Source organism: Saccoglossus kowalevskii, chromosome 7, assembly GCF_978046115.1.
Source record: "Saccoglossus kowalevskii chromosome 7, keSacKowa6.1, whole genome shotgun sequence".
In the NCBI taxonomy this organism is placed as follows: domain Eukaryota; kingdom Metazoa; phylum Hemichordata; class Enteropneusta; family Harrimaniidae; genus Saccoglossus; species Saccoglossus kowalevskii.
The window spans coordinates 27,294,976-27,307,283 of record NC_140647.1 but is presented as its reverse complement, the minus strand read 5'-3'; the positions used below and the strand labels follow the sequence as shown (position 1 = coordinate 27,307,283).

The 12,308-nt window shown below is 38.8% G+C and overlaps 1 protein-coding gene and 1 long non-coding RNA gene across 3 annotated transcripts; both read left to right on the top strand.

Moving 5' to 3' along the window:
• The first annotated feature begins 974 nt into the window (after positions 1 to 974).
• On the top strand, positions 975 to 2,152 carry LOC146740890 (uncharacterized). The gene has a single exon (XM_085501885.1). The coding sequence runs from the start codon at positions 975 to 977 to the stop codon at positions 2,013 to 2,015; it is 1,041 nt and encodes a 346-aa protein (XP_085358011.1). The 3' UTR covers positions 2,016 to 2,152.
• A 5,661-nt stretch (positions 2,153 to 7,813) lies between these two features.
• LOC146740889 (uncharacterized) lies at positions 7,814 to 9,379 on the top strand. 2 transcript variants are annotated; one of them, XR_014929916.1, is made up of 3 exons: positions 7,814 to 8,126; positions 8,615 to 8,686; positions 9,149 to 9,379. It is a non-coding gene; the product is annotated as an uncharacterized LOC146740889 (long non-coding RNA). The 2 variants fall into 2 exon arrangements; XR_014929917.1 differs by lacking the exon at positions 9,149 to 9,379 and adding an exon at positions 8,954 to 9,122.
• The last annotated feature ends 2,929 nt before the right edge of the window (positions 9,380 to 12,308 follow it).

The following is a 12,308-nucleotide window of genomic DNA, read 5'->3' as shown; positions in this document are numbered from 1 at the left end:
TGAGATGTATTGTAAATTCTTTATTTTTATTATTAATTTCTGTAGAGGATATGTAATGTATTATTTCAATGTATTTTGTAATTTTGAGAAAACACTTCTTTTGCCGAGGTCATGTGACATGACAGACTCCATCTTGTAAACTTCTGTTTGCAAACACTTTTCGTTTGCTGTCTGCAATTTCACCCAGTTTCAATCTTTATCAGTCTCTAGAAGTTTGAAAACCATTTCATGATTTTCTGAGCTCGAGCTGTGTGAATGGCAACCTGAAGCTGAGGAGAGCACTGTATCTCACTCAATTTAAAGTTGTTCTAGTCAGGGTTTCTTTTTTTTGTTTGTTTTGTTTTTGTTTTATGTTATCTTAACCATAGTATGAACTTGGAATAAAAGAACGCAGTGAATGACATACATGCGTGTCTCTATGTGTGTCTATCTGCACGTTACATTTTGGCGTAGTCGGCAGGATCCAAGTGCGACTTCTACATGGTTTAAACCCTGACTTGAAGAGAGAATTAAGGCCAAGTTGAAAGTGTGTTTCCTGGGTGGTGTGCTACATTTCACCTGAACTGTGCTACTGTGTTCTCATAGAAGACACTGATGTTCAACCTGGGCGGATGACACATCATCAAGGATGAAAAGACAAGTTTGTGTGAACTCTTTCAAATAGACTCTTTTATTGAAGTTTGTTTGACAATAATTGTTTGAATGTTTATTTTGTACTTGTGTATTTCACAGAATTTTCACAGTGTTTGTTTTTAGTAGATCGCTGCAGTGTATGTTTTTACACGTGGTGCACTGTAAAATTTTACTTGAAGCTGTTATTGTGTGAATGTAGTAGTATAGGATCCCTTACTGTGTGATAATCTGTTATTAAGGTCACACTGTATGTATTTAGTACTTGAGTGTAGATTATTTTAGTTTAATGCTATTTGTGTACTGCTGGTTCACAATTTCTTTTTGCTGTATATCCTACTATCATGTCTGATACAGAGCAAGCTGCTACTGAGGCTGATGTCCAAGGGATGTTGCAGAGAATTAAAGCATTGGAGTTGGCTGTTACACAAAAAGATGAGGAAGTGGCTGCAGCATGGGCAGATGCTGAAGCATCTAGTATGGAGGTAAAGCGTCTGATTGCTTTGGAACGAGAGACATCTAAGGTCAGTGCAGACTCTAGTACTGGTATGGGAAAGGTGGTGTACATGTCTCCGAGTAGGAAACTTGACAGGTTTCATGACAAGCCTGAAAAAGCCAGTGATCTGTCAGTAGAGGACTGGATTGAAGATGCCCAAGCAGTTATATCCTCCAGAAGACTAGATGTGAGTGAACAGGCTGCATTTCTCATTGAACATCTTGTTGGTAAGGCCAGACGTGAGATACTTGGTCGTGGAGATGCCGTCAAAAGTGATCCAAGTAAGATATTTGCAATACTTATAAGAGTGTTTGGTGACGGTGATAGTTTACCCCAGCTACAGCAACAGTTCTTTGCATATACACAGTCTGATGGAGAAGACATCATTTCATGTTCCTTGCAGTTAGTTTGTTTGTATGACAGAATCGTACAACTAGATTCGTCATTCAAACCAGGTAGAGAAAGTCAGTTAAAAAGTCGTTTAGCTGAAGCTGTTCGAGATGACAGTTTGCGAATGGAGTTACGAAGACTGAATGCAGATCAGCCAGAACTTAGTTTTTTCGATGCTCGTGACCAGGTTATCAAATTGATGGGTCAAAGGGGCAAATCTTTGAAAGCAAAACGTGAAGCTGCTGTTCGTGAGGTATTAAGCGACCAATCTAAAAGTGATGGAGAAGTTGCAGCACTGGCTCAACAGGTGTCTATGCTTTCAAAACAAGTTGATACCCTCACATCAATGGTACAGAAATTTGTGAAACCTGAGAATCGTTCACCTGTGTCAACTGACAATAAACCTCGATGTTGGACATGTAACTCACCAGATCATCTAAACCGAGACTGCCCTAAGAGAAAGTCCAAACCAAAGCCTAAACCCCAAGATTTAAACTAAACCAGCCTGCTGCAGAGAGCCGTGTGGTAGGTGAGACTAGGATTGATGGAGGCTCATTTATACATAGCGTGGTGGGAGATTGTCCAGAAGCTGTTCTAAAGTTGGGAGGTACAGATGGTGTGTGTGTACTTGACACCGGTGCCCAGGTCTCAACAGTAACGGAGCAGTTTTTTAGAGAATATCTTGTTAAAGCAGAGTTAATAGATGTTGCATCATTTATTAAGTTAACTGGTTCTCAGGGCCTTGATATACCCTACCTTGGTTATGTGGAGCTGTCTATTACTATTTGTAATCATACATTTAATAATTTGGGTTTCTTAGTTGTGCGTGACCCAACCAATACTCCTGTTGAGTCACGAAAGAAAAGAGTACCTGGTGTTATAGGGTCCAATGTTTTTAGGGATATAAGAAATGAATTGGTAGGGCAGTATGGTGATAACTTTAGAGAGAAAATACAAACTGGGCTTAGTGTGAATGAGATTAACTTTCTTTATATACTAGAAGCTTACAAGCCAACGTTTGTAAACAATGAAGAAGTGTTTGCAATTTCAGTGGAGAACAGACCTGTGAGAATTGCTGGGAAGAAACCTGTATTGATTCCTGCTCGTTCTATACGTGTAATTGATGGATCTCTCAGACCTGCTCCCATTGGACAGACATACAATGTGTTGTTGGAGCGAAATGAAGTTCATGTTGCAGAGTTGCAGAGTGGAGTGGCCATTGGTGCAACATATGTGACTGTGACTGATACTGGTAGGGTGCCTATGCAAATTGCAAATTTCAGTGATCGTGATGTTTATTTAACCCCTCGCACCCCAGTGGGAGTGGCTAAGTCTGTTTCTTTAGAGCCAACTATTAGGTTTCATGCTGTGAATGTAAATGAAGTACAAGTGACAGAAGCACCAAGCAGTGATGTCACAGCTCCTGAAGTACAAGACCTTATCTCAAGAATGAATGTTGGTGATGTTAGTCAAGTCCAGAAGAACAAGTTAAATATGCTGATTGATAAATATCAGAACACATTTAGTAAGGATGAGGATGATATTGGATTTTGTGATTTAGTACAGCATCGAATAATTACCACTGATGATAAGCTTGTTAAAGTACCACATCGTAGAGTCCCACCACATCACTGGGATGAGGTGAGGGAGTACTTACAGAAATCTTTAGAGAGAGATGTTATTAGAGAGTCGTCTAGCCCTTATGCATCACCAATAGTTTTAGTAAAAAAGAAGGATGGTAAGCTGAGGTTATGCGTGGATTATCGCTCCTTGAATATGAAGACTCACAAAGATGCGTATCCTTTACCTAGGATAGAGGAAGCTTTAGAAGTACTTGGAGGCGCCAAATATTTCTGTAGCCTGGATTTGGCACATGGTTTTAATCAACTTCCGGTTGCTGAGGAGGACATTGAGAAGACTGCATTCCGTACAGGTACAGGAGGTCTTTTTGAGTATACCAAAATGCCATTTGGTCTATGTAATGCTCCTGCCACCTTTATGAGGTTGATGGACAAAGTATTTGGTGATATCAATTTTCAGACTCTTCTTGTGTATCTTGATGACATTTTAGTTTTTGGTTCTACTTTTGAAGAAACTCTATCGAGACTCGATATAGTACTTTCTCGTTTGACTAAGCTCAATCTCAAGGTAAAGCCTGAAAAGTGTCATTTATTTCACACTAAAGTACGCTATCTGGGTCATGTGGTGTCTGGTAATGGTGTTTCCCCAGATCCGGAGAAAGTGCGTGCAGTTCAAGAGTGGCCTCGGCCAAAATCAGAACGTGAACTACGTGGGTTTCTTGGATTGTCTGGGTATTACAGGAGGTTTATTCCAGAATATGCTAAAGTGGCTGCCCCACTCCACAGCTTACTAAAGAAGCCTGATGATGTCATAGGGAAGTCAAAGAAAGGGAGGAAGAAAAGAGTTACTACCAATAAGGGGTGGTCATGTGATGTCAATGAATGTTGGAACCAGTCTTGTGAAGAATCATTTATGGCACTGAAAAATGCACTGACATCCCCTCCAGTCTTGGGCTATCCTAATTTCAAACAGCCCTTTATCTTAGAAACTGATGCTAGTTTTTTAGGGTTGGGCGCTGTTTTGTCACAGAAACAAGGTGATAAAACTGTTGTACTTGGGTATTCTAGTAGAAGTTTAAAACCTAATGAACGCAATATGCAGAACTACTCCAGTATGAAATTAGAGTTGCTTGCATTAAAGTGGGCAATCACTGAAAAATACAGAGATCTTCTTATTGGAGCTGAATTTGTAGTCTATACTGATAACAATCCATTAAGCTATTTCCTGACAACAGCGAAACTAGGTGCCACCGAAACTAGATGGGCAGCTGACCTTGCACAGTTCAATTTCACAGTAAAATATAGGTCCGGCAAGAGCAATGGAAATGCAGATGCTCTTAGTAGAAAAACTAGTCATGGGGATGATTGTTTATCTGTTACATTGGAGGAAATCAGAAGTGAACATTTTGCTGAAAACGCTCTTGATACTCCTGTTTCCACTGTTCTTGAAGACTCCATTCGTGCATGTTCTGAAAGGATGTCTACTGAAGTGTTGCTTAGAGAAGTTCGCGTTAGAACTCAAAACACAGAGCCAAAGACAATTTCTACTTTGCCGTCTATCTCTAAGACTGACTTATCACGTATGCAGATGCTAGATGAAAATATCAGCAGACTTTGGTTCTACTGGAAAACTAGGCACCCTCCTACTAAGCGTCAGCTAATGAGGGAAACCAAACAAGCACGTAAGTTGCTCCGGTGTTGGAAACGGATCATGGAAGATGAAGGTGTGCTGTATCGAATTGTCCATGACACTGGTAGAGAAGTGAAACAACTAGTGCTCCCAGAACAGATCAAGAACCAAGTGTTGAATGCAGTGCATGATCAGGTTGGGCATCAGGCAGCTGAGAAGACAACAGCATTGGTGAGAGAAAGATGTTACTGGCCAGGAATGGTTGGAGAGATTGCTGAGTACTGTAATAGATGTCAACGTTGTACTTTGGCCAAAGCAGGGAAGAGGCTCCATCCCACCATGGGATCCCTGACTGCTTCAAAGCCATTGGAGATACTTGCTATGGACTACACTGTACTAGAACCCAGCTCGAATGGTGTTGAGAATGTTCTTGTGCTCACAGATGTGTTCACCAAGTTCACTCAAGCAATACCAACCAGAGATCAGAAAGCGACAACAGTAGCTCGTATCTTAGTTCGTGACTGGTTTGTTCGATTTGGAGTACCTCGTAGAATTCATAGCGATCAAGGCCGTAATTTTGAAAGCAAAATTATTCGAGAACTTTGTAACATCTACAATATCACAAAGAGTCGCACAACTCCATACCATCCAGAGGGCAACGGACAGTGTGAGCGATTTAATCGCACTCTCCATGATCGTTTGCGCACACTCCCTCCGAAGAAGAAGTCAAAGTGGTCTGAGCACTTACCCGAGCTAGTGTATGCATACAACTGTACTCTACACTCATCTACTGGCTACTCTCCTCACTATTTGTTTTTTGGCAGAGAACCTGTACTTCCTGTCGATCATCTACTTGGCATTGATGTGTGCAAGGATGATTGCTCGGTAGATGGATGGATAGCCGATCATCACAGAAGATTAACAAATGCATTTGAAATGGCCTCACGGAAGACTGAGAAAGAAGCTCTAAGAAGAAGAGTCAGGAATGATAGTAAAGCTGACAAAACTGATTTGGAGCTTGGTGCTCGTGTGTTCTTAAAGAATAGAGTGATAGGGCGCAATAAGATCCAAGATAAATGGAATCCTGAACCATATATGGTCATTGAAAGACTTGACACTGGTGGAAATACTTATGTAGTGGAACCTGTCACTGGTGGGCTACCGCGCAAGACTGTACATCGAACTGAGCTGCTAGATTCCAGAAGTCTTGTCAAAGACATGGAAGTTGGCAGTGCCACAGAAGAAGATGTTAAGTCTGAAAAAATATCTGACAGTGACTCTGAAGATGAAGAGTGTGACTTTCGTATTGATAGTGAGACCAGGTGTGAATTGCGTACTATTCCTCCTTCTGCTGAAGTTAATGTGGATAACAATGAAAGGTCTAATCCAAGCATACCTACAAAGCCTCTGATACCTCCTGATAAAGTGGTTGAGCAACCAAGTATTTGCCTTAAAACAGAAACCATTGCTAATAAAACTCCTCATGATAGATCAGCGGAAAAGTTGACTAGTTCAGAAAACGTAATAAGTGAACCTCGAAGATCAACTCGTGTTACAGCTGGACAACATTCCAACCCACATAATTTACCAAAATCAGTCATCGAAGAAACTTCTGTGTGTATAAAATATGATCCTAAAATGTTAGCAAATATGGTTCAAAGCCATGCTAATTTGGCCCAGTCCAATATGCTGATGATGCAGATGTTATCTGGGATAAACCATGTTTAACTTTCACAGTAATGTAACGCAAATGTAATTTGTATTGGGTTATTTGCTATTTGAACTTTGTACTTTGTAATTTCTTCTTTGTGTTCAATGAACACGTTTAAGTGTTAATATGATAATGACCCTTTCACAACAGCGTAACGCAACCTGCATTTGGAGCCACTGTATTTGTTCTATTTGATGCGCGTCGTATTCTTAGCGCGTCTTTGTGGATCCAGTTCATGTTGGTTTAGTTGTTAACTGGTCATGATGTCATCATGAATCTTTTTGATTATTACAAAACTTCTGTTCTGTAATTTCTATTCATTGTTTGGTTGTTGAGGGCACCAACCTTCAAGCAGGGAAGTGTGTGAGAGTGCTGTTTACCCTTCTTGAGTGTGTGAGGGCGCTGTTCATCCTTGAGTGTTATTTATATTTTCTTTAAATATTCATATTTCTACCTTTGAGATGTATTGTAAATTCTTTATTTTTATTATTAATTTCTGTAGAGGATATGTAATGTATTATTTCAATGTATTTTGTAATTTTGAGAAAACACTTCTTTTGCCGAGGTCATGTGACATGACAGACTCCATCTTGTAAACTTCTGTTTGCAAACACTTTTCGTTTGCTGTCTGCAATTTCACCCAGTTTCAATCTTTATCAGTCTCTAGAAGTTTGAAAACCATTTCTTGATTTTCTGAGCTCGAGCTGTGTGAATGGCAACCTGAAGCTGAGGAGAGCACTGTATCTCACTCAATTTAAAGTTGTTCTAGTCAGGGTTTCTTTTTTTTGTTTGTTTTGTTTTTGTTTTATGTTATCTTAACCATAGTATGAACTTGGAATAAAAGAACGCAGTGAATGACATACATGCGTGTCTCTATGTGTGTCTATCTGCACGTTACACTAGTACAGTAGAACATCGATTATCCGAACGTCGATTATCCGAAATGTTCGGTTATCCGAACCTACTGTGTGTCCCCCAAAGTTTGTATGCAGGTCTGGCTGTGTTCCGTATAGTAATACAAAAGTCAACTGTGAACAATAAATACTACAGTCGCCTTGTGTGATTTCCTGGTGCAACACTTTCAATAAAGCTGTTATCAACATGTAATCTGACGTCTTTCACGTGTACGTTCATTGTTTACAGTGTCTGCGCAAACAATGAAACGAATTACAGTATCCAATAATTTCCTAAATTCAGACACAGTCCCTCTACCACCGGTCTCGAAACGGCCGCTGTCCTATTGTCCTATTGCGCGTAGCGGGTAAATAAACCATTGACACCTATACGTAATCCGCAGTTGACGCAACTTGTCAGGGGTCATCTTCAAGTTGACCCGCATATCATGATTTACCCGACATGCTTTGCGAAAAAAAATTGTGCGGTTGCGCAGAAGTTTTCAGAACCAGAATCAAAACATTGGAAGTCGATTTTTGAGCAGCATGTCGTGGAAGTACGGAAATGATTTTGTTGGCTTCGAGGACGAAGATATCGAATGGGATTTTGTGATGGGACAGGAAGACTTTTTCCCCTCTAATGCTGCCGATGTTCCAGACGATATGAAGGTACATGTACGCGAATCTGCTAAACGGAGAAATTTCGTCTACGTCTGCCCGACTTGCGACAAGCAGTACAAAAGTTTAAGTGGCTTCAAGGGGCACATGAAAAATGTTCATGATACAAACGTCAAAGGTATGTCCGTTACTATTGCTGTATGATCGAGGAGAATTAGTAAATGTTTGGTCTAAATGTTGTTCGAATTTTTTTTCATATTTTTAGCACAGTTGCATCAGGCAGCTGGTTGCATCTCCAACGATTATTAGTTGTCTGAGATTGCATGTACTTCCGTTTCACGGCGCTCCCGTGACAATATCTTGGGCAAGGAGGAGGCAATAAATTTGAGTACAATAATTATACGAAAAAGAGCCTATTGCTTTTTATTTGGGTCGGCAGACTCGCCGTGTATGAATCAAACTGGGCAGATACGATAACAAGAAGTCGACATCACTACCAACTTGCCTCTTGTGAAAGTGTGAATGAGTATTGTTGACCGAAAATCCTCACGATGTCTTGACGAATATGAAAATATGAATGATTTATTATGAATATATTTATTTATAAGTTTTAGTTTCTATCTATGGTAATCTGTATACTTCATGGTTATATTACATTGTTTTCAGTTCCTGAACACTAGCAAACTGGCAATATTCAATCTGTGAAAAGAAGGTCCAGTGAAGAACACAGCAGATCAGGTAGACATTTTTTTATTACAGGTTTAATCTCCATAGAGCCACGTTATAATTTTTTTTAAGATAGGCTCAAAGAATTTTTTTGTGGGCCTGATTATTTTTTTTAGATAAGCTTAATAAGTATTTTTTTCAACTCAAATGTACTGAATATGAATTATTACTAGCCATCTAGTATCCATGAAGGAAGAGCATTGTAATATCCTAAAATAAAAATATAGTAATTTAAAAAATGCAATTACCATGTGCAATAATTAAGTTTTTCCGTTTCAGGTTTTACCAGACCCAGCAGTGTATAACAAATTGTTGTTGCAAAGGCCTTACACCACAAGATGGTTTGGCATGCTTTTTTTAATATGTGGATAGACAGAAAAACCACAGATGACATAATTAATGTATTTATGGATTTTCGGCCCAGTGACACAGATATAGATCAACTGTTCAGAACATGCATTTTTAACTTTGCAGTGTTGGCAAGAACCCGAACGGACACCATGGACTACCAGTCTGAAACAGTTGAAGCAGCAAGCACAAGTGAACTAAGTATTGAGGAAGAGCAGGCACTCAGATATTTTGCTGATTACATTCCCTACAACTTAAAGAAAATGGCAATGAAAGCACAAAAGCAAAATTAATTAAAATTTGTATTTATTTATTTATAACTTATTTACATCTAACAATAAATACAAAAAACAGCAATATATTAGTATATCTTGTTTTTTTACTATTTTACATTGTTTTCAAAAACAGAAATACTAACACTTCTGTTTGGGAAGAGAAGAGGAGGAGTATCATCTACTATATGCTGTAAGGGCCTTCTCTTGTGTCTCCCTGTATTGCCTGTGATGCACTGCATGTGATAAGATTTTTGAAGTCTGATGACATTCTCTTGATACCCAAAAGCCATAACTGTTGGGTGGTTATTTGCTCCTCCTCCTCTGTGCCGATGCTTACTGAAGTGGGCTTGTAGTGGGTCTTGACGGAACCTCTCACTCAATATAAAATCCACTCCATGGTTTAGTAGGTATTTAGATACTTCTACAAAAGAATGCACTGGGAAAAACAAAACAAAAATAACTCGTAAGATAAATTTTAAATTACTAGCATATTACCAATTTCTGGAAAACTTTACAGTGAATAACAATTTCACATAAAATAAAAATAAGTGCGACTCAACTCACCGGTCATTTTCAATTCATCAACCGTTTGTTTACTAAGACACATAGCATTTCCAGCACTTTGAGAATATAATAACTTCCACATTTAATTCTTATCTGTTGCATTGTAGCATCATTAGCAATGGTAACATGCGATTGTGAAAAGTCATCACATTCACTGGACTTTTTTTTCAAATTGCTTGTAGTAACTCTTGGGCCTCCGAAAACTGTTCTTCTTACGAGGCATGGTTGTTAAGAGCTTGTATGGCTTCAACAGCTGCACGTTCTCGTCTGACAATATAAAAATAAAATAGAAATGTAAACAAAGATATTTCACCGAATATAACGAAACAGCAGATACCCAAATATACCTTAACCCCACAACTCATTGTGATTCAGACAAGCCTATTACGCCACACCAGTGTTCCACTGTAAATAAAAAAATGTCCTAAAAACACAAACTTCATCAAATGTCTTCTCCACTGTTTACAGTCAGATCCTTAACTTTACCAAGTTGTAAGTCACCGCAGTTCGGATACGTTTCCCGGGAAAATTGTACGGTGTTCCACTGCCGTCAAAGAAACGCGGCCATGAGCCGATCCCATGTTTTTTTCCGATTTTTAATTTTAATGTCCAGTATGAGAAGTCACATCCTCTTCGGAATAAAAAAAGAAAGAAAATAACTTCTGGGATGTCTTGCCACAGAAGCGACGCCAGTTTAATAGTGCAGTGAAAAAGAGAGGCGAAACGACAACCCCTTGGTGTGCCTCTTTGATGGTTTATCAGCAGACAACGGCAACCAATGACCACAGTCGGCGGGCCGTTTGATGGTTCACAGCGTCGAAGTGTTTACGTCCGATGATCACAGTAGCCAACCTGGATTTTTACAACAATTTATTATGTCAATCGTTCTAGGTGTTAAAAACTTTGCTGAATCCAATAAAATCGGGACATCTTGTAGCAGTTTACCATTCGAAAATCCCAGAGCAATCTGGTAACATCGAGCCGCTAGCCGATCTATACACAGCGAATACGAAGCGACCTTTCACCTGTTTACTTTATCAGCGTCTTTTATCTAGCGTTGGCGTGGCTACCCCCAGTGAAATGCAAACGCTGTGTGCTTGATTTGGACGCAAAGTTGTCAATTATAAATCGACTAGAACGTAAAATGGATTCAAGTGCAGGACTGAAACGAAAGATAACGAAAACAGCCTATGACGATCATTCAGAGAAATCCGTCTTCACTTGGTTCCGGGACTTGGTTTTCCCAAGAACTTTATTATCGCTACATTTTACCATGGAACTATAAAGTTTATAGTTCCATGATTTTACTGACTCATAATAATCATTTGTTTCATGACACAACACAACATTTCGGGATTATATTGGTATATCTACTTTTTAATGAATATGTAAACCGGCTCAAGTCGAAATTTCGTATTTATTTTACGATGAATTAAGTTCTAAGATGATTGATGATGTAATTACATAGTGGTGGTGGATTTCGCAATATCGTAATCAAGTCATCGATTTTTTTTTAAAAAGAATGTTTTACTTAATTATAGTTAAACAAACTAATCACCCTGACTGAATCCGAGTCTAGTCTCCGGTGAATACTAGTTCCATCTTATTTAATTCATTTATATGCAATTAATTAACTCTTAACGGGAACACGTTTATGAAGCCATGCCCGCAAAATTGAACTGATTGATACAATTAATTGGTGTTTCTAGACAGGTGATAGAGGGACTGGCTGCACAGTGACATCAAAATAGGTGATTGCGTAATTAAAATACTAGTAACACGTATATAACATCGACAACAGATGATAGCAGTCCGTGAACACGCGTACTGGTGTTTTTTATTTGTTACGTATATCTAAGACCCCACCTACGGGTAATTTCTGTACAATTTTAAATACAAAAGTTTCTTATGCATTGGATTTCCTTCTTTATATTGACTTTACAACCATTCAAGTTACATTGCGTAGGTTTAGAGTGTTTCTTTGACTCTAGAATCTAGTATCTCTAGTATCTGTACACAGACTAATGAATTAAACTGATAGTCACATGTAAATGCAATATGTCCGTTATTCAATATGTATGCAACAGAAGGCGAGTATTAAGTTTCTCTTGAATGCACTTTGTGTCACGAACTGAGAGAAAATACTTACATAAATATTACACAATTCTCCCAAATGGAGGGGTAGTTCCCACCATCACAATACACTAACTAATCGGACAAAGTGGGCATGAAGGCGGGATTATATATATATATATATTCACTATCGGGTGATTATCAGAGAATTCCAATTTCAGTAATCTGGACTATGGCCCGACCTGACTAATATCGATCTAATATTGATAATTATCAGAGAATTATTAGAGAATTCCCAACCTCACAAATATTGACTGTGGCCCAACCTATCTTATATCGATCTAAAAAATTGACAATTATCTGTTAAATTCTGA

Bases quoted from the DNA above. Each gene is read 5' to 3' on its own strand.
- LOC146740890 (XM_085501885.1), top strand. From the start codon at position 975: ATGTCTGATACAGAGCAAGCTGCTACTGAGGCTGATGTCCAAGGGATG.